Consider the following 22,836-nt stretch of genomic DNA (forward strand, 5'->3'; position numbering starts at 1 on the left):
TAACAACAACAGCAGCAACAATCACTGCAACAGCAACAGCAGCAGCAATAACAACAAAACAGCAGCAATAACAGCAGCAACAACAGCAAAAGCAACAACAACAACAACAACAGCAACAACAGCAACAATAACGACAATGGCAACAACAGCCAAAGCTCAAAATCATCCGAACGTCTCTCTGTTCAGAGAATATGAACTTTCTAGGAAAGACCCAGAAGTTAATCAGCAATTAACCCATAAGTTCTACACAATCCCTTTAGCCAGTACTGGTGAAAGGACTTTCCTGTGCATTCGAGACACCGGTTACTGGGCGAGATCAGTCCGTGGTAAATCAGGCACCGGGCAGACCACAGTCACTTCAGATTTGTCGAACCCTATCGAATTATCCTGCTGCTGGTTACAGAATTCTACCGAGCAGTACAAAGGGCAATGCACTTCCTTTACCAATACGGTGGATGCTGCAGTTTAGTTTCATGAATCTGCCGATAGTCTCTGTTCACCATATTGTTGACAATTCCAATAGGAAGCCATTCCACAGCAAGTCCATGAGTCTGAACCTTACCTCAGATTTACTCCTCTTCACTCTTCTTTCCTCAGTTCCTATAAAACAAGAAACAAATCATTTTGAAGACAATAGTTTCTGGTTTAGAATCATCGCAAATCTGACAGTGAGATGAACCCACACAGTGAGTCTGGGACCTAGAGGAACATACTGCAGCAGGCTGATGTTTGGCCCAATGAGGAAGGAGGCATTGCTGGATCTGGTTCTGGGGAATGAGGTGGGACAAGTGGATCAAGTGTCAGTAGGGGAATATTTAGAGGACAGTGACCACAGTTTTATGTTGGCTATTGAAAAGGACAAGGAGCAATCCAGAATAAAAATCACCAAATCACAGAATTGTTACAGTGCAGGAGGCCATTCAATCCATTGTGTCTGCACTGGCTCTCCAAAGGAGCAATTCACCCAGTGTTATTCCCCTGCCTTCTCCTCATCGCCCTGCACATTCTCAGATAACAGTCCAATTCCCTCTTGAATACCTCGATTACACTTAGAACCATGGAACTATAGAAAGGTTAGAGCACAGAAGAAAGCCATTCAGCCCATCATGTCTGCGCCAACTGAAAAAACTAGCCACCGATTCTAATCCCACCTTCCAGCACCTGGTCCAAAGCCTTGCCGGTTACAGCACTTCAGCTGCATGTCCAGGTACCTTTTAAATGAATTGAGGGTTTCTGCCTCCACCACCGATCCGGGCAGTGAATTGATTTTGATTTTTTGATTTAGAGATACAGCACTGAAACAGGCCCTTCGGCCCACCGAGTCTGTGCCGACCATTAACCACCCATTTATACTAATCCTACACTAATCCCATATTCCTACCACATCCAGACACCCAGCACCCTCTGGGTGAAAATGGTTTCCTCTTGTCCACTCTAATCCTTCTACCACTCACCTTAAATCTGTGTCCCCTGGTAATTGACCTCTCCGCTCGGGGAAACAGGTCCTTCCTGTCTACTCTATCGAGGCCCCTCATAATTTTGTACACCTCAATTAAGTCACCCCTCAGCCGATCCAATCTGTCCTCATAGCTGCAACTTTCAAACCCTGGCAAGATTTCTTGTAAATCTCCTCTGTACTCTCTCCAGAGCAATTGTGTCCTTCCTGTAATGTGGTGACCAGAACTGTACGCAATACTCCAGCTGTGGCCTAACCTGCATTTTATACATAGGAACATAGGAAGATAGGAACAGGAGTAGGCCATTCAGCCCCTTGAGCCTGTCTCACCATTCAATGAGATCATGGCTGATCTGCGGCCTAACTCCATATACCTGCCTTTGGCCCATATCCCTTAATATCTTTGCTTAACAAAAATCTATCTCAGATTTAAAATTAACAACTGTTCCAGCTTCAACTGCTGTTTGTGGAAGAGAGTTCCAAACCTCTACCACCCTTTGTGTGAAGAAGTGCTTCCTAACATCTCTCCTGAACGGTCTGGTCCTAATTTTTAGACTTTGCCCCCTAGTTTTAGAATCTCCAACCAGTGGAAATAGTTTATCTTTATCTGGCCTGTCTTTTCCTGTCAATATCTTGAAGACTTCGATCAGATCATTCCTTGACCTTCTAAATTCCAGCGACAAGAGACCTAGTTTGTGTAATCTCTCCTCGTAACTTAACCCCTGTAGTCCAGGTATCATTCTTGTAAACCGACGTTGCACTCCCTCCAAGGCCAATATATCCTTCCTAAGGTGTGGTGCCCAGAACTGCTCACAGTACTCCAAGTGGGGTCCAACCAGGGTTTTGTACAGCTGCAGCATAACCTCTGTGTCTTTATACTCCAATCCTCTAGATATAAAGGCTAGCATTCCATTAGTCTTTTTGATTATTTTCTGCACTTGCTCGAGGCATTTTAAAGATCTACGCACCTGAACCCCCAAGTCTCTTTAGACATCCACTGTACTTAACCTCTTCCTATTTAGAAAGTACCCTGCTCTATCCTTTTTTGGTCAAAAATGGATAACCTCACACTTGCCCACATTGAAATCCATCTGCCACAGTTTTGCCCATTCACCTGGTCTGTCAATATCTCCTTGCAATTTTATTCTATCATCTAGACTCTACAATGCCGCCTAACTTTGTATCATCAGCAAATTTGGATATATGATTTACTATGCCATCATCCAAGTCGTTAATGAATAATGTGAATAATTGAGGCCCCAACACAGATCCCTGCGGGACACCACTAGTTACATCCTGCCAATCAGAGTACTTACCCATTATCCCCACTCTCTGTCGTCTACTACTCAACCAACTTTCTAACCATGTCAATAATTTGCCCTCAACTCCATGGACTTCTGCCTTAGTTAACAGTCTCTTATGTGGGACTTTATCAAATGCCTTCTGGAAGTTCATATAAATAACATCTATAGACATTCCCCTGTCCACTACCTTAGTCACCTCTTCAAAAAATTCAATGTGATTTGTCAGGCATGACCTTCCCGTCATGAATCCATGCTGGCTGTCCCTGATTAACTGAAATTTTTCTCGGTGTTCAGTCACCCTATCCTTGATTATAGACTCCAGCAACTTGCCCACCACAGATGTCAGGCTAACTGGTCTGTAATTTCCTTGGTTCCCCCTTTCACCCTTCTTAAAAAGTGGAGTGACATGTGCAACTTTCCAATCCAGAGGGACCACTCCTGAATCTGGGGAACTCTGAAAGACTATAGTTAGGGCATCTGCAATGTGCTCCCCTACTTCCTTTAACACCCTCGGATGGAAACCATCAGGTCCTGGGGATTTATCACTCTTTAATTCCATTAATTTCCTTGTTACTGATGTTTTACTTACATTAATTGTATTAAGTCCCTGTCCCCTATCAGCTATTAATTTTTTCGGGACCTCCGGCAAGTTATCCTCCTTTTCAACTGTAAATACTGAGGCAAAGTATCTTCATTTTCAGCTTTTAGTGGGCCTACATTGCTCTTGATCACCCGCTTTCCCTTTATGTAACTATAAAATTTCTTCTTATTGATTTTGATGTCCATTGCAAGTTTCCTTTCATGATCTCTTTCAGTATCTCTTATAAGCTGCTTTGTGACCCTTTGCTGGTCTTTGTATCGATCCCATTTGGCCGGATCTGTGCTGCATTTTGCATTTTTGTAAGCCCTTTCTTTTTGTTTTATTCTATCCCTAATCTCTTTAGTTGTCCATGGCTGTTTTTTCTGTAAAGTGGAGCTTTTTCTTCTTGGGTATATACTCGCTCTGTATTTCGATAAATGTTTCTTTAAATATTCTCCACTGTTCTTCAGTCGTTTGACCCATTAACAGATCTACCCAGTTTACCGTGGACAGTCTCTATCTCATCCTGGTAAAGTCAGCCTTACCCAAGTCTAAAATTCTAGTAGCTGATTCGTGCTTTTCACTTTCAAAGTTCTACAGTTCCAGCATTACATCCCTGCTTTTGTATCCTATACCTCGGCCAATAAAGGAAAGCATTCCATATGCCTTCTTCACCACTCTATCTACCTGTCCTGCCACCTTCAGGGACCTGTGGACATGCACTCCAAGGTCTTTCACTTCCTCTACACCTCTCAGTATCCCCCCATTTATTGTGTATTCCCTCGCTTTGTTTGCCCTCCCCAAATGCATCACCTCACACTTCTCTGGATTGAATTCCATTTGCCACTTTTCCACTCACTCAACAAACCATTGATCTCATTCTGGAGTCTACAGCTATCCTCTTCACTATCAACTACATGACCAATTTTTGTGTCATCTGCAAATTTCCCAATCATGCCTCCCACATTTAAGTCCAAATCATTAATATATACCACAAACAGCAAGGGACCCAACACTGAGCCCTGTGGAACACCACTTGAAACCACTTTCCATTCACAAAAACATCCATCGACCATTACCCTTTGTTTCCTGTCACTGAGACAATTTTGATCCAACCTGCCACATTCCCCTGTATCCCATGGGCTTTTACTTTACTGACCAGGCTGCCTTGTGGGACTTTGTTAAATGTCTTACTAAAATCCATATAGACCACATCCACTGCACTACCTTCATCAATCTTTCTTGTTACTTCCTCAAAAAACTCAATTAAGTTAGTAAGGCATGACCTTCCCTTAACAAATCCATGCTGACTATCCCTGATCAGTCTGTGCCTTTCTAGATGGCAGTTTATTCGTCTCTCAGAATTGATTCGAATAATTTTCCCGCCACTGAGGTCAGACAGACCGGCCTATAACTATTTGGTCTATCCCTCGCACCCTTTTTAAACAATGGTACAAAGTTCGTAGACCTCCAATCCTCTGGTACCTCGCCCATATCCAGTGAGGATTTGAAAATGATCCTCAGAGCATCCACTATTTCCTCCCTGGCTTCCTTTAATAACCTGGGATACAATCCATCCGGCCCTGGTGATTTATCCACTTTCAAGGATGTCAGACCCTCTAGTAATTCCTCTCTCATTATGCTTATTGTATCTAATATTTCACACTCCTCCTCTTTAACTACAATGTCTGCATCATCCCATCTCCTTTGTGAAGACAGAGACAAAAAACTCATTAAGAACCCTGCCCACATCTTCTACATCCATGCATAAATTCCCTTGTACGTCTCTGATAGGCCCTACCCTTTCCTTAGTTATCCTCTTGCACTAAATGTACTGATAAAACATTTTCGGGTTTTCCTTGATTTTACCTGAGATAATTTTTCATCTCCTCTCTTCGCTTTTCTAATTTCCTTTTTTACTTCACCCCTGTACTTTCTATCCTCCTCTAGGCTTTCTAAAGTATTAAGTTTTTTGTGACCAGCATAAGCTTTCTTTTTCTGCTTTAACTTACCCTCTTAAGTTTCTAGATAACCAGGGGGTCCTAGATTTGTCAGTACCACCCTTTATCTTTGTGGGGACATGTCTACACTGTGCCTGTAGAATCTCGCTTTTGAATGCCTCCCCCTGGTTTGCCACTGATTTTCCTTCAAGTAGTTGTATCCAGTCCACTTTCGCCAGATCACCTCTCAGTTTCGTAAAATTTGCCTTCCCCCAGTTTAGAACTTTTACTCCTGTTTTATCTTTGTCCTTTTCCACGATTATGCTAAAACTAACTGTATTATGGTCACTATCTCCAAAATGGTCACCCACTGTTACTTCATCCACTTTCCCAGCTTCATTTCCGAAGATTAAATCTAGAATTTTGCCCCATCTAGTTGGGCTTGTTACGTTCTGGCTAAAAATGTTCTCTTGAATGCAGTTAAAGAATTTTGTTCCCTCTGTTTGTATCCCAGTTGATATTGGGGTAGTTGAAATCCCCAACTATTATTGCCCTATAGTTTTTGCACTCAGAAATTTGCCTGCGCATTTGTTCTTCAATCTCCGTCTCACTATTTGGGGGTCTATAGTATACTCCTAGTAATATGGCTGCCCCTTTTTTTTCTGAGCTCAACCCATATGGCCTCATTTGATGATTTATTTAGCATATCATCCCTCCTTAAAGCTGTAATTGGATTCCTTAACTAATAATGCTGCACCCACTCCTTTTTTATCCTCCTCTCTATCTTATTTATTTTTATTTAGAGATACAGCACTGAAACAGGCCCTTCGGCCCACCGAGTCTGTGCCAACCATCAACCACTCATTTATACTAATCCTACACTAATCCCATATTCCTACCACATCCCTACATTCTCCTACCTATACTAGGGGCAATTTATAATGGCCAATTTACCTATCAACCTGCAAGTCTTTTGGTGTTGGGAGAAAACCGGAGCACCCGGAGAAAACCCACGCAGACACAGGGAGAACTTGCAAACTCCACACAGGCAGTACCCGGAATTGAACCCAGGTCACTGGAGCTGTGAGGTTGCGGTGCTAACCACTGTGCCACTGTGCTGTTCCTGCCTGAAAACTCTATATCCAGGGATGTTGAGCTGCCATTCTTGCCACTCTTTGAGCCAAGTTTCCGTTAAAACAATGATATCATGCTGCCATGTGTCGATCTGTGTCCTCAGCTCATCTGCTTTATTTATTATCACAGAATCACAGAAACATTACAGTGCAAGAGGCCATTCGGCCTATCGTGTCCGCACTGGCTCTCCGAATGAGCAATTCCTCAGTTCCACTCCCTCGCCTTCTCCCCATAACCCTGCACATTCTTCCTTTTCATATAACTGTCCAATTGCCTTTTGAATGCTTCAATTGAACCTGCCTCCACCACGTTCTCAGGCAGTGCATTCCAGACCTTAACCACTCGCTGTGTGAAAAAGTTTTTCCTCATGCCACTTTTGCTTCTCTTACCAAATACTTGAAATCTGTGTTATACTCCTTGCATTTAAATAAATAACTTTTAACATTGCCAAATTCCTGTGCTGCATTCTTTTTAAGCTTTGCTTCTTCTGTCTTTCAGAGTCACTTGCTAATTTTCTGCCTCTCATTCCCTGCTCTGAAATTGTCCTATCTGAAAGGGCCCTGGGGAGTGTTGTTGAGCAGAGAGACCTTGGGGTGCAAGTACATAGTTCCCTGAAAGTGGCAACACAGGTAGACAGGGTGGTGAAGAAGGCGTATGGCGTGCTTGCCTTCATCGGCCGAGGCATTGAGTACAAGAGTTGGGACGTCATGTTACAGTTGTACATAACGTTGGTTAGGCCGCATTTGGAGTACTGTGTACAGTTCTGGTCACCGCACTACAGGAAAGATGTGATTAAACTAGAGAGGGTGCAGAAAAGATTCACAAGGATGTTGCCTGGTTTGGAGGGCTTGAGTTACAAAGAGAGATTGGATAGGCTGGGTCTGTTTTCCCTGGAGCGAAGGAGGCTGAGAGGGGACATGATAGAGGTATATAAAATTATGAGAGGCATAGATAGGGTAGATAGCCAGAGTCTGTTTCCCATGGTAGGGGTGACTAAAACTAGAGGGCATAGATTTAAGATGAGAGGGAGGAGGTTTAAAGGGGATCAAAGGGGTAAATTTTTCACACAAAGAATAGTGGGTATCTGGAATGAGCTGCCAGAGGAGGTGGTGGAGGCAGGAACAGTAGCGACATTTAAGAGGCATCTGGACAGGTACTTGAATGAGCAAGGCATAGAGGGATATGGAATTAATGCAGGCAGGTGGGATTAGTATAGACAGGCATTATGGTCAGCATGGACGCGGTGGGCCGAAGGGCCTGTTTCTATGCTGTACGACTCTATGAAACTGCCTTCAAGTTCCCATACCCCTGCTAATCTAGTTTAAACCATCCCCAACAGCAATAGCAAACCTTCTTGCCTCCACCACACTCTCAGGCAGTGCATTCCAGACCTTAACCACTCGCTGTGCAAAAAGGTTTTTCCTCATGTCACTTTTGCTGCTTTTAATAATTACCCTAAATCTGTACCCTCTTGTTCGCAATCCCTCCCTCCCCTCTATCTACTCTGACCAGACCCCTCATGATTTTGAATACCTCTATCAAATCACCTCTCAGCCTTCTCTTCTCCAAGGAAAACAGTCCTAACTTCTCCAATCTATCTTCATAACTGAAATTCCTCATCCCTGGAACCATTCTCCTGAATCTTTTCTGTAATCTCTCCAATGCCCTCACGTCTTTCCTAAAGTGCGGTGCCCAGAACTGGACACAATACTCCAGCTGAGGCTGAAACAGTGTTCGATACAAGTTGAACATAACTTCCTTGCTCTTGTACTCTATGCCCCGATTAATAAAACCCAGGATACTGTATGATTTATAAACCACTCTCAACCTGTCCTGCCACCTTCAATGATTTATGCACCTATCCACCCAGGTCCCTCTGCTCTTCGGAGGACCAATAACAGGGGTTTGAGAAGTAAGCTGTTCCAATAAATTGGAATCGAGGATTGACAGGCAAACTAGAACTGAACAATGGGCTGGCTTTAAAGAGGAGATGGTTCAGGTACAGTCAAGGTACATTCCCACGAGGGGAAAGGTAGGACAACAGATCCAGAACGCCCTGGACAATCAAAAAGATCGAGAGTAAGATAAAGCAGAATAAGGGCGCTAATGACAGATATCAGGTGTATAATACAATGGAGAAACAGGCTGAATATAGAAAGTTTAGAGGGGAAGGAGAAAAGGAAATAAGAAAGGCAAAGACAGAGTAGGAAAAGAGACTGGTGGCTAATATAAAAGGGAATTTAAAAGTCTTCTGAAGACAAATAAATAGTGAAAGAGTGGTAAGAGAAAGAGTGGGGCTGATTCAGAACCAAAAAGGGGATTTACGCATGGAGGCAGAGGGCATAGCTGAGGTATTGAATCTGTCTTTACCAAGGAAGAAGATGCTGCCCAAGTCAGAGTGAAAGAGGAGGTAGTTGAGGCACTGGATGGGTTAAAAATTGATAAAGAGGAGGTATTAGAAAGGCTGGCTGTACTTACAGTTGATAAGTCAGCAGGACCAGATCAGATGCATCCGAGGATACCGAGGGAAGTAAGGGTGGAAATTGTGGAAGCACTGGCAAAAATCTTCCAAACTTCCTTAGCTACAGGGGTGGTGCCAGACGACTGGAGAATTGTAAATATTACATCCTTGTTCAAAGAAGGGTGCAATGATAAACCCAGCAACTGCAGGCCAATCAGTTTAACCTCGATGGGGGGAAAGATTTTAGAAGCGATAACCTGGGACAAAATGAACAGTCAGTTGGTCAGATTAATTAAGGAAAGCCAGCATAGATTTGTTAAAGGCAAATTCTGTTTAACTAAATTGAGTTTTTTGAGGCAACAGAGAGTGTTGATGAGGGTAATGAGGTTGATGTGGTGTACATGGACTTCGAAAAGACATAAATATGATAAAGTGCCATAGAACTGGCTTGTCAGGAAAAAAATAAAGCCCATGGTATAAAAGGGACGGTAGCAGCATGGATACAAAATTGGCTGAGTGACAGGAAACAAAGAGTAGTGGTAAACGGTCATTTTTTGGACTGGGAGGACTCATATTTTTAATTCCTCTCTGGCCACGGGGGAGGTGCTAGAGGACTGGAGAACAACTTATGTGGTCCCACTATTTAAGAAAGGTTGTAGAGATAAGCCAGGGAACTACAGACCAGTGAGTCTCACGTCAGTGGTAGGGAAACTATTGGAGAAAATTCTGAAGGAGAGAATCTATCTCCACTTGGAGAGGCAAAATTTGATTAGGAATAGTCAGCATGGCTTTGTCAGAGGGAGGTCATGCCTAACAAATTTGATTGAATTTTTTGAGCATGTGACCAGGTGTGTAGATGAGGGTAGTGCAGTTGATGTAGTTTACATGGATTTCAGCAAAGCCTTTGACAAGATCCCACATGGGAGACTTATCAAGAAAGCAAATGCACATGGGATACAAGGTAACTTGACAAGGTGGATTCAAAATTGGCTTAGCTGTAGGAGACAGAGAGTGATTGCAGACGGCTGTTTTAGTGACTGGAAGCCAGTGTCCAGTGGCATACCACAGGGATCTGTGCTGGGTCCCCTATTGTTTGTCATTTATATAAACGACATAGATGACTATGTGGGGGTAGGATCAGTAAGTTCGCGGATGACACAAAGATTGGCCGAGTGGTTAACGGTGAGGTGGAGTGTCTTGGGTTACAGGAAGATATAGATGGGATGGTCAAATGGGCAGAAAAGTGGCAGATGGAATTTAACGCTGAAAGGTGTGAGGTGATACACTTTGGAAGGAGTAATGTGACATGGAAGTATTCAATGAATTGCCTGACACTGGGAAGTTCCGAGGAACAAAGGGACCTTGGCGTGTTTGTCCATAGATCTCTAAAGGCAGAAGGGCAGGTTGATAGGGTGGTGAAAAAGGCATATGGGACACTTGCCTTTATCAATCGAGGCATAGATTACAAAAGCAGGGAGGTCACGTTGGAGTTGTAGAGAACTTTGGTAAGGCCACAGCTGGAGTACTGTGTGCAATTCTGGTCGCCACATTATAGGAAGGATGTGATTGCATTGGAGGGGGTGCAGAGGCGATTCACCAGGATGTTTCCTGGGATGGAACATTTAAGCTATGAAGAGAGGTTGGATAGGCTTGGGTTGTTTTTGCTGGATCAGAGAAGACTGAGGGGTGACCTGATCGAGGTGTACAAGATTCTGAGGGGCATGGACAGGGTGGATAGGGAGCAGCTGTTCCCCTTAGTTGAAGGGTCAGTTACGAGGGGTCACAAGTTTAAGGTGAGGGGCGGGAGGTTTAACGGGGATTTGAGGAAGAACTTTTTTACCCAGAGGGTGGTGACGGTCTGGAATGCACTGCCTGGGAGGGTGGTAGAGGCAGGTTGCCTCACATCCTTTAAAAATCACCTGGATGAGCACTTGGCACGTCATAACATTCAAGGCTCTGGGCCAAGTGCTGGCAAATGGGATTAGGTAGACAGGTCAGGTGTTTTAATGCATCGGTGCAGACTCGATGGGCCGAAGGGCCTCTTCTGCACTGTATTATTCTGTGATTCTATATCGTGGGGTTCCCCAGGGGTTGGTATCAGGACCACTGCTTTTCCTGATCTATACTAATGACCGAGATTTGGGTGTGCAGGACACAATTTTAAAATTTGCAGATGACACAAAATGTGGAAACATTGTGAACTGTGAGGATAGTGAAAGACTTCAAGAGAACATGGACAGGCTGGTGGAATGGGCAGACATGTGGCAGATAAAAATTAATGCAGAGAAGTGTGAAGTGATTCATGTTGATAGGAAGAACATGGAGAGGCAATATAAAATAAAAGATACATAAAGTCATTGTGGCACAGAAAGAGGCCACACAGCCCATTGAGTCCATGCCAGCACTCGGTAAAGCAATCCAATCCATCTCATTTCCTTTTGAATCCACCCAGGATTACAGGTATCTCCGAGAAATACAACGTTCCTCATTCTGCTGTTCCCACCACATCCTGAGATCCACACTCAGTGCCATGCGCCGCCACATGTACACACTCGACCTCTCTCTCCAGAAGCACCACCTCACCTTATCTCAAAGTTGTTCTACTCCGCAGTTTTATTTCGTCCTTCGTCTTGTCCGACGCATTAACAAAAAACTTTTTTTCTTCCTTTCAGGTGTTAAGGAACACAAGCTCCAGCAGCTGATGGGGTCTAATGCCCCTCCAGATCCTCCTTCCGCTTCACTTCCCTCTTACTCCACCCCTTCTGATCTGACCCCTTGCCGTGTATTCACCATACCCTGTGACCTTCCCCTCTCTGATGCTGAACGCTCTGTACTCAGCAAAGGTCTCAGTTTTATCCCCTTACGCCCCCACCTCAATGAATTTCATGCTCGGCACGACATTGAGCTCTTCTTCCGTCGCCTACGCCTCCGAGCTCACTTCTCTGACCAGGAGTCCTCCCCCCGACCAGCAGACCCATTCACCCGCCTCCAGCATTCTCCCTCCACCTGGACCCCACCCTCTGGCCTCTTACCCGCTCTTGATCTTTTCATTGAAAACTGTCGGCGAGACATTGGTCATCTCAATTTCTCTGCCCCCCTCACGCACTCTAACCTGTCGCCCTCTGAACTTGCCGCACTCCATTCTCTCAGGTCTAACCCCAACATTATCATCAAACCTGCAGACAAGGGTGGTGCTGCTGTTGTCTGGTGTACTAACCTCGACCTTGCAGAGGCTCAGCGACAACTCTCAGACACTTCTTCCTACTTCCCCTGGACCATGACCCAACCACCGAACATCAAGCTACTGTCCACAGGACTGTCACTGACCTCATCTCCTCCGGAGATCTTCCCTCTACAGCTTCCAACCTCATAGTCCCGCAACCCCGGACAGCCCGCCTCTACCTCCTTCCCAAAATCCACAAACGGGACTGTCCCGGCAGACCCATTGTTTCAGTCTGTTCCTGCCCCACTGAACTTATTTCCTTCTATCTTGACTCTATCTTTTCTCCGCTGGTCCAGTTTCTTCCCACCTACATTCGTGACTCTTCTGACGCCATATGTCATTTTGACAATTTCCAGTTTCCTGGTCCCAACCGCCTCCTCTTCACTATGGACGTCCAATCTCTCGACACCTCCATCCCCCACCAGGATGGTTTGAGGGCTCTCCACTTCTTCCTGGAACAGAGGCCCAACCAGTCCCCATCCACCACCACCCTTCTCTGCCTGGCTGAACTTGTTCTCACATTGAACAACTTCTCCTTCAACTCCACTCACTTCCTTCAAGTAAAAGGTGTTGCTATGGGTACCCACATGGGTCCCAGTTATGCCTGACTTTTGTGGGATATGTCGAACATTCCTTGTTCCAGTCCTACTCAGGCCCCTCCCCCAACTCTTTTTCCGGTACATTGATGACTGTATCGGTGCCGTTTCCTGCTCCCGCCCGGAACGAGAAAACTTTATCAACTTTGCTTCTAATTTCCACCCTTCTCTCACCTTTACATGGCCCATCTCTGACACTTCCCTTTCCTTCCTCGACTTCTCTGTCTCCATCTCTGGGGATAGGCTGTCTACGAATATTCATTATAAACCCACCGACTCCCACAGCTACCTCGACTACACTTCTTCACACCCTACCTCCTGTAAGGACTCCATTTCATTCTCCCAGTTTCTCCGTCTCCGCCGCATCTGCTCTGATGATGCTACCTTCCATGACAGTGCTTCTGATACGTCTTCCTTTTTCCTCAACCGAGGATCCCCCCCCCACTGTGGTTGACAGGGCCCTCAACCATGTCCGGCCCATTTCCCGCACCTCTACCCTCACCCCTTCCCCTCCCTCCCAGAACCGTGACAGGGTTCCCCTTGTCCTCACTTTCCACCCCATCAGCCTCCATATCCAAAGGATCATCCTCCGCCATTTCCGCCACCTCCAGCGTGATGCCACTACCAGTCGCATCTTCCCCTCCCTTCCCCTGTCAGCATTCCGAAGAGATCATTCCCTCTGCGACACCCTGGTCCACTCCTCCATTACCCCCGAAACCTCCTCCCCTTCCCATGCAATTGCAGGAGGTGTAATACCTGCCCATTTACCTTCTCTCTCCTCACTATCCAAGGCCCCAAACACTCCTTTCAGGTGAAGCAGCGATTTACTTGTACTTCTTTCAATGTAGTATACTGTATTCGCTGTTCACAATGTGGTCTCCTCTACATTAGGGAGACCAAACGCAGACTGGGTGACTGCTTTGCGGAACACCTCCGCTCAGTCCGCAAGCAGGACCCTGAGCTTCCGGTTGCTTGCCATTTCAACACTCCCCCCTGCTCTCATGCTCACATCTCTATCCTGGGATTGCTGCAGTGTTCCAGTGAACATCAATGCAAGCTCGAGGAACAGCATCTCATTTACCGATTAGGCACACTACAGCCTACCGGACTGAACATTGAGTTCAATAATTTCAGAGTTTGAGGGGCCCCCCTTTTTATTTTTAGTTTTTTTCTCTTTTAGTTTGTTTAGTTTGTTTCTACTGTGCTTACCCACTGTTTTTTTAATGTTTGTGCTTGGGGCCAGGCTGCTCAGTTTTCTGTCCATTAACACCCTCTCTGCACCAACACTTTGTCTTTCACCACACCATTAACATACCATTTGCCTTTGTTCCATGACCTTCTGGTCAGTTATTCTCTGTGACCTTGTCCTATCAACACCTTCTCTTTTGTTATCTTTTGCCCCATCCCCGCTTTATTTGCTTAAAATCTTTTACATTTCTATTATTTGCCAGTTCTGATGAAGGGTCACTGACCTGAAACGTTAATTCTGCTTCTCTCTCCACAGATGCTGTCAGACCTGCTGAGTATTTCCAGCACTTTCTGTTTTTATTTCAGATTTCCAGCATCTGCAGTATTTTGCTTTTATTTCAGTCTCATTTCCCTGCTTGATCCCCATAGCCCTGCGACTTTATTTCTCTGAACTACCTATCCAATATCCTTTTGAAATCATTCATTGTCTCCACTTCCACCACCCTCGTGGGCAGCGAGTTCCAGGTCATTACCACCCGCTGTGTAAATAAATTCTTCCTCACATTCCCCCTGCATCACTTGCCCAAAACCTTCAATCTGTGTCTCCTAGTCATTGTAACATCAGTTAATGGGAACAGATTTTCTTTGTCTGCCTTATCTAAGCCTGTCATAATCTTGTACACCTATATCAAATCTCCCCTCAATCTGCTTTGCTCCAAGGAGAACAACCCCAGCTTTTCCAACCTAACCTTGTAACTAAAATCCCTCATTCCGGAACCATTCTGGTAAATCTCCTCTGCACCCTCTCAAGGACCTTCACATCCTTGCAAAAATGTGGTGACCAGAACTGGATGCAATTCTCGAGTTGGGGTCTAACCAGAGCTTTATAAAGGTTCAGCAAAACTTCCCTGCTTTTGTATTCAATGCCTCCATTTATGAAGCCCAAGATCCCATCTGCTTTACTAACCACTCTCTCAAAATGTCCTGCCACCCTCAAAGATTGATGCACATGAACTCCCATGTCCCTCTGTCTGTGCACACTTTAGAACTCTACCATTTAGTCTCTATTACCATTTCCTATCCGTTTTGCCAAAATGCATCAACTCACATTTCTCTGTATTAAATTCCATTATCACTTGTTTGCCCATTCTGCTAGCCGATCGATGTCCTGTTGCTGTCGATTTTTTTTTTATCCATTCCTGGGATGTGGGTGTCACTGGCCAGGCCAGCATTTATTATCCATCCCTAATTGCCCTTGAGAAGGTGGTGGTGAGCTGCCTTCTTGAACCGCTGCAGTCTTTGGGGTGTGGGGACACCCACAGTGCTGTTAGGGAGGGAGGTGCTACTCGAAATCATCCTCACTGTTTACCACAACTCCAAGTTTGGTATAATTGGCAAATTTAGAAATTTTATTCTGTTTTCCAATATCCAAGTCATTTACATACATCAGAAAAAGCAGTGGTCCCAGCACTGACCCTTGGTGAACATCACTGTCTACCATCCTCCAGTCTGAAAACAACCATTTACTACAACTCACTGTTTTCTGTCCTCGAGCCAATTTTTTATCCAATTGAACACTGACCCTCCTATTCCATGAGCCTCAATTCTGTCAACCAGCCTTTTATGTGGTACTTTGTCAAATGCATTCTTAAAATCCATATAGACAACATCCACCACATTCCCTTCATCAAACTTCTCTGTTACTTCTTCAAAAAATTCAATTAGATTAGTCAAGTATGATCTGCCTTTTACAAATCCATGCTGGCTCTCCTTAATTAACTCAAACCACTCTTAAGTGTCTGTTGATTTTTTTCCCCCTGATTATTTCTATCATTGTTTCTAAAACCTTACCAACCACTGACGTTAAGATTGGAAGATTATGACAAGCCCTTCCAGTATCTCCACTCCCACTTCCTTTAGCAACCTGGGATGCAAACCATCCGGACCAGGTGACTTATTCACTCTAAGCATAGCCAGCCTTTCCAGTACAGCCTTCCTATCAATTTTCACCCCATCCATTACCTCTCATCTCCACTTCTACCGATATTTTGTCAGATTCCTCTTCCTTAGTAAACACTGAGTTGGCAGCCAGGAGGTTGGGGCAGTTCTTACGAACATGCCCCACCCCCTTACAGACAGGGCACCGCGCCCTGTCCAAGGTCCAGAAGACGCGGTAGGCCGTCCCCTGGAACTCTACATTGAAATGGCCATCCACGACCTCCTCCCGCACCAGCTGCATGAATAACTTGCGGCGGAAGGAGTACACATGCCGGAGGGCGTTCTCCCGAAGACTGAGCGGGACTGGAGTGAGCCCCGTCTTTACCTCCCCCAGATGGTGCAGGTGGGGAAGGAGGAGCTCACCAGGAATGAAGGGCGGGACATTTGACAGTGGACCTCCAGGGGATCCACTGGCAGAAAAGTCCCGCCCACGGTGAGCCCCTTGTACAGAGCCAGAGACACCGCCCGCTCGGTCCTCAGGAAAAACACCGCCTTCCCATACGTTTTTGAGGCTGCAACAATGGCCGAAGGGCCGACAACTTCAGCCATTGCCTTCACACATACCTCTATTGACATATAAGGGTGGGCGTAACTCTTGACCCCATGCTTCGATGTTCCCAGCGCAAACGGTGACTGGGCAACAGGTGCAGCTGCAGCAGCATATGTGCATGAAGGCCCCGCCACCGGCGATGATGGGCTTGCCATGGGGTCGCAGAGCCATGCCCAACCCCAAGAAACAAAGCACACAACAGTTTCTCTTAAACACAAGCAACATGATGGGGGTGGGGGGGGGGGGGCGGATGGGAGTAGAGGAGAATAGGGCTGAAATGGACTAGAAGAGAAGAGGATAGGTGGTCGAGTGTTGGAAGGGAGAGATCAGCTGTGAGAATGTTACTGTTCAATTGGTGGTTGGAGCACCTTGCTGCAGAGTCTACAGTGCAGTCTTCCAGTTAGGGGAGGGCTCTTCGTCCGGGTCGGTTAGAGCCGCCCGGTTCTCTCCTTTTCCTTCTGTTCGATAAAGATTGTCTTCAGCCGGGCAGCTCCACCCATCCCGAGCCACACAGTTTGGGGTGGGGAGGGAGCCCCTTTTGTGCAGGATGGAAGATAAACACAAGAGCAAATACAGCGCACCCTATAGAATTTGTCAGCCCCACCCCTGAATCTTCCGCTGCCTCCTCCCTCCCCCAACAGTCCAAACAACAAACAGTTCTCTGGTGCTCCAACACCCACCTCTCCAAAATGACTTGTAGGTCATCTTTGTCCTTGAATAAAGTACAACAGTTGCACAGTTAATGTTAAAATGTAGCTCTCTCCACTCCGCTCTCTCCTCTCCAGTTCCAGCTCCCACAGCCTGCTCAGGTGCAGCTGGTTCAACTAATCGCACACAGGAAGTGCTCCAAATTGCCCAGCCAATCCCATGCTGTACCTGTCCTGGGAGTGTTTGATGGGGGACAGTGTAGAGGGAGATTTACTCTGTATCTAACCCCCTTTTTTTTTGTGTAGAGGGAGCTTTACTCTGTATCTAACCCCGTTTTTTTTTTCTTTTTTTTTCCTCGAGGGGGCCTTTATTCCTCAGGCCCCCTTTATATACACACTTATATTTTTAAAATAACTTTATTAAAAACAGAAATAAACAAAAACTCAAATTAAAATGCCATTCTCGGCGTCAACGATGCACTCCAGTCCCTGCGGTGCCCACCGGTCGCGGAAGGCCTCAAGCGTACCGGCGGACACCGCATGCTCCTTCTCCAGGGCCACCCGGGCGCGAACGTAACCGCGGAAGAGGGGCAGGCAGTCGGGGAGGACGGACCCCCCGATGGCCCGCAGCCTGGACCTGTGAATTGCCACCTTGGCCAGGCCCAGGAGCAGACCGACGAGGAGATCCTCCTCCCGGCCCAAGCCCCTCCGCACCGGGTGCCCAAAGATCAGGAGCGTGGGACTGAAGTGCAGCCAGAATTTGAGGAGCAGCCCCTTCAGATACTCAAATAGGGGCTGCAACCTCGCACACTCCGTGTAAACGTGGAACACGGACTCGTCCAGGCCGCAGAAAGTACAGGAGGCCTGGGAGTCCGTGAACCTACTTAAAAGTCGATTGCACGGGACTGCTCTGTGCAGCACCCTCCATCCCAAGTCCCCGATGTAAAGGGGGAAGACTTCCGCGTAGAGAGACCTCCATCGGGGTTTCCCCTCGCCGCCAGATGGCAACGCGGACCGCCAGGGCCTGTCCGGCCGGCTGACAAGGGCGAGGAAGTGGAGAGTGTGCAGGAGCAGCCCGTACAGGAAACCCCTCCGCGCCGATTGGAATGGCACGGAGGGCATTTCCGAGAGGCGGCTCGGGTTGTGCGGGACCGGCTCCCGAGGAGGGTTTCGGGGCCTGGGTCCGATGAGCAGTTCCGGCCGAGCGGGGGTCAGCTCGCTCCGCACTCCCGAGCCCCCTCGCCACCCGCAGTGAGGGGCGTCCCGGAGGTTTCGGCTACTCCTCCACCCGCCGGACCGTCCCCGGAGTCGGCCGCCCGGACAGCCGAGGCGCTCTCCTCCGCCGGCGGGGGAGCGCCCTGACTGGAGGCGACCATGTTCCAGACTCGGAATAGATCCCGGTAAAAGACAGGCAACTCCCTCAGAGAGGCGCGGCTAACGGACTCCACCGGGAGCTGCGTGTCGTCTTGAAGGCAGTGACACTGGCGGAAAAAATACGTCGCCAGTGCACACCATCTGGGAGGACGCTCGATGTACAGGTATCTCTGCAGGGTCCGAAGGCGGAGAGTCGCAGCCTGGGTGCGGACGCACACCAGCGACTGACCGCCCTCCTCGATCGGGAGACTCAGGACCGCGGCAGAGACCCAGTGTTTCCTCTTGCCCCAGAAGAAATCGACGAGTTTTTTCTGGATCTTGGTGGCAAATACAGGGGGCGGGGCCAAAGTGACCAACCGGTACCACAACATGGAAGCCACCAGTTGGTTTATGACCAACGCTCGGCCCCTGTAGGAAAGCACTCGGAGCAGTCCTGTCCAGCGCCCCAGCCGAGCGGTGACTTTCGCCTCCAACTCCTGCCAGTTTGCCGGCCAGGCTTCCTCAGCGGGGCTAAGGTGGACTCCCAGATAGAGGAGGTGCGTGGTGCTCCACGCAAAAGGTGTCATCTCCTCCGCCAGGGAGTCCACCCGCCACTGACCAACCAGGAGTCCGGAACATTTCTCCCAATTGATCCTCGCGGAGGACGCGGCAGAAAAGGTCTGCTGGCAGTCGCGCATCCTCCGCAAGTCAACGGGATCTGTGATTGCGAGGAGCACGTCGTCGGCGTAAGCCGAGAGGACGACCCGCATGGCCGGCTCGCGCAGAGCCAATCCCGTCAACCTCCTGCGAAGCAGGCACAGGAAGGGCTCCACGCAGATGGTATACAATTGGCCGGACATGGGGCATCCCTGACGCACTCCTCTCCCAAAGCGAAGGGATGCCGTCAAGGACCCGTTAACTTTGACTAGACACTCTGCGGCGGCGTATAAAAGTCGGACCCGGGCCACGAAATGCGGCCCGAGTCCGAAAGCGCGCAGAGTCCCGAAAAGGTAATCGTGATCCACCCTGTTGAACGCCTTCTCCTGAGCGAGGGAGAGAAAGGCGACCGACTGACCAGTCCTCTGGGAAAGATGGATCAGGTCCCGGACCAGGTGGATGTTGTCCTGGATGGACCGGCCCGGGACCGTGTAGGACTGGTCGGGGTGGATCATGTGGGCCAGCACGGAGCCCAGGCGGGTAGACATAGCCCGGGCAAAGATCTTATAATCCGTGCTGAGGAGGGAGACCGGACGCCAGTTTTTAAGCAGGCGGAGATCGCCCCTCTTCGGCAGCAGGACGATGACCGCCCTGCGCCACGAGAGGGGCATCTCCCCGGTCGCCAGGCTTTCCCCCAGGACCCGCGCATAATCGTCCCCCAGGAGGTCACAGAATGCCCTGAGGAACTCCACGGTCAACCCATCCAGCCCTGGGGATTTGCCCCTTGAGAGCTGGTGGAGGGTGCCAGTCAGCTCCGCCAACGTGAGCAGAGCCTCCAATCCTTCGGTGCCCTCCGGGCTGACCTGCGGCAGGTCCTCCCACAAAACTCTGCGCGCATCCTCGCTGGACGGATCTGGAGAGAACAACGTACTGTAATAAGTACGGACCAGGAGGCCCATTCCCTCTGGATCCGTGATGGAGGATCCGTCGTCGGCCAGCAGCTCGATGAGCTGCTGACGGATCCCCCGCCATTTTTCCAGCGAGTAGAAGAAGGGTGAGGCGCGGTCCAAATCTTCCAGGATCTGGATCCGCGACCTCACGTACGCGCATCGGGACCCTATGAGCTGCAGGTCCCTCAACGCGCCCTTCTTTTCTTTGTACGCCTGCCACAGAGCCGGGTCCACGACGGCATGACCGAGGCGGGACTCCAAGTCGAGCACCTCCCTCTCAAGGCGCCCGATCTCGGCTTCCCGCCTCTTGGTCGACCCCTTCGCGTACTCCTGACAGAAGACGCGGATGTGAGTCTTGCCCACATCCCACCATAGCCTCAAGGAGGGGAAGCCCCCCTGCTTCCTTCTCCAGTTGGCCCAGAATCGACAGAACGAGTCCCGAAATCGCTCGTCCTCCAGCAGCCGGTTGTTAAAGTGCCAGTACGCGGACCCCGCCCGCGTGTGGAGCGGAGTGAACTCCGCCCACACCAAGCGGTGGTCCGAGCACGGCACCAGCCGCATGGAGGCCGCCGAAACGCGGGAGACGTACGCCTGCGAAATATAGAGGCGGTCGATTCGCGACCCCCCTCCTCCAGACCTCCACGTGAAGGCGCTGGAGTCGGGATGGAGATTCCGCCAGACGTCCACCAAGTTAAGGGAGCTGATCAGTCCCCTCAACTTCTCCGACACTTGGCCGCGCTGGGGACCAGAGCGATCCCCCCACTCGAGGGTGCAGTTAAAATCCCCCCCGAGGATGATGCACTCGCCGCTATCGATGGAGCTCAAGAGAGCGGACACTTCTTCAAAGAAGCGCGCTTGCAACGCGCCGGGTCTGGGTGCGTACACATTCACAAACTGGAGCGGCACGCTACCCAGGCGAACGGCGAGGTGGAGCAAGCGGCCCGGCACTAGCTCCTTGACCCCCAAGATCTCCGGCTGAAAAGTCGGGGCCAACAAGATAGCCACCCCACTAGAAATAGCGGTGAGGTGACTCACGTAGACCCCACCCTGCCACTCCAGGAGCCAGGTGGCTTCGTCTCCCGGAACGGTGTGGGTTTCCTGCAGAAAGCTCACCGCGTATCTCCCTTCCCTGAGGACTGAGAGATTGTGAAATCTGCGGTGAGACCCCCTGCTGCCGTTGATGTTGAGGCTGGCTATGGTTATCTTCATGTCAAAGGTACTTAAAACCCGTCACCAACACCTCACTGTGAGGAGGGAGTGGAAGTGCACCCCCAGGATCGATGGCGGAGGAGTCCTCTCTGGGTTCTATTGTGAAACTTGAGCATGTGGGCGCCAGCAGTTCAGGAAACCCCTCCACCTCCATCCCCAGGCCAATGAGTGGCCCAGGGGAGACAGAAGTTCCCGACTCCGGAAATCCAGCCGGAGCAGAGACCGGAGGTGGAGAGAGGAGGCCATCTCCCGCTCCGCCAGCACCCACAGGCCCAGCAGATGGGGCAGCATTCTCGGTTATAACCGGGTCGGGTGTCTCCTGGTTGGTGGTGGACTCCGGCTGGGAGGGCAGACCCTTTGGGGCACCGCCCTCCCCTCTACTCAGGGCACCCGACCCAGTGGCAGTGGCAGAATGGGCGGCGTCCCCAGGTTCCTCCACAACAAGCAGGGCTCCACTGGCTTCCCCTGGAGGGGCCACATGTACTGGTGTCTCCCCCTCCACTCCATCCTGAGGAATTGGGAGCTCCTACCCAGACTTTGCAGCCTTGATGTTGGTGGTGGTGGTAGGGGGAACCTGAGGACCCGAAACAGGAGACAGCTCCCCTCCAACAGATGGACCCTGAACCTCAGGCCCCATGTTACCTCTGTGGAGGGGTGCCTTCTCCTCTTTTTCCCACTAGGGCGCGGAGGCTCAGAGACCTCCATGTCATCAGAGGCCTCCGCACCCCTTTTTTTTTTAGTCACCCTGGGCCTGAGCCCAGCCCTGGGACAGGTGGATTCCATGGGAATGGGCTTTGGGCTGAGCTGAGGCCCGGGTTGTGTCAATGTGTCCAGGGGACGCGCCTCTTGATGTTTCTTTTTCCTCCGCGTCTTCCTTCCACTCGGACGGGCACTCCCCTCCCCGCTGGAGGCTGTGAAAACCACAGCCTCCAGAACAGACTGAGCGGTGTCTGTTGGATGTGTGGGGGGAGTGGGAGGAGGTGCTGTGGAACCACCCTGGGCCGCCGAGGTGGAGCTGGCGGCCGGGAGGTTGGGGCAGCTCTTACCAACATGCCCCACCACCTTGCAGATGTGGCACCACGCCCCGTCCGAGGTCCAACGGACGCGGTAGGCCGTCCCCTGGAAATCCACATTACATTGGCCCTCCGAGACCTCCTCCCGCGCCAGCTGCATAAATAACTGGCGGCGGAAGGAGTAGACATGCCGGAGGCTGTTTTCCCAAAGACCGAGCGGGACTGGGGTGATCCCCGACCTCACCTTCCCCAGATGGTGCAGGTGGGGAAGGAGGAGCTCACTGGGAAGGAAGGGTGGGACATTGGACAACATTATCCGCTGCGCAGTGGCCCCCACAGGATCCACCGGCAGGAAGGTCCCCCCCACAGTGAGTCCCTTACTCAGGGCCAGGGACACGGCCTGCTCGGTCTTTAGAAAAAACACAGCCTTCCCATACATCTTTGAGGCCGCAACAATGGCCGAGGGGCCGACAACCTCGGCCATTGCCTTCACACAGGCCTCAATGGACATGTTGGGGTGGGGATAGCTCTTCAGGTTAGGGGAGAGGCTGAGGGAATAGAGGAGAGGGAAAGACAG

The 22,836-nt window shown here is 49.4% G+C and overlaps 1 protein-coding gene across 1 annotated transcript in view; it reads right to left on the reverse strand.

Annotated features, from left to right (window-relative positions):
- LOC137361344 (plectin-like) overlaps window positions 1-22,836 on the reverse strand; it is a 628,221-nt gene that overhangs the window by 603,898 nt on the left and 1,487 nt on the right. The window contains 1 exon segment of the mRNA XM_068026237.1: window positions 563-600. Within this exon segment, the coding sequence (XP_067882338.1) occupies window positions 563-600 (38 nt within the window).

Source organism: Heterodontus francisci, unplaced genomic scaffold, assembly GCF_036365525.1.
Source record: "Heterodontus francisci isolate sHetFra1 unplaced genomic scaffold, sHetFra1.hap1 HAP1_SCAFFOLD_559, whole genome shotgun sequence".
NCBI classification, from domain to species: Eukaryota; Metazoa; Chordata; class Chondrichthyes; order Heterodontiformes; family Heterodontidae; genus Heterodontus; species Heterodontus francisci.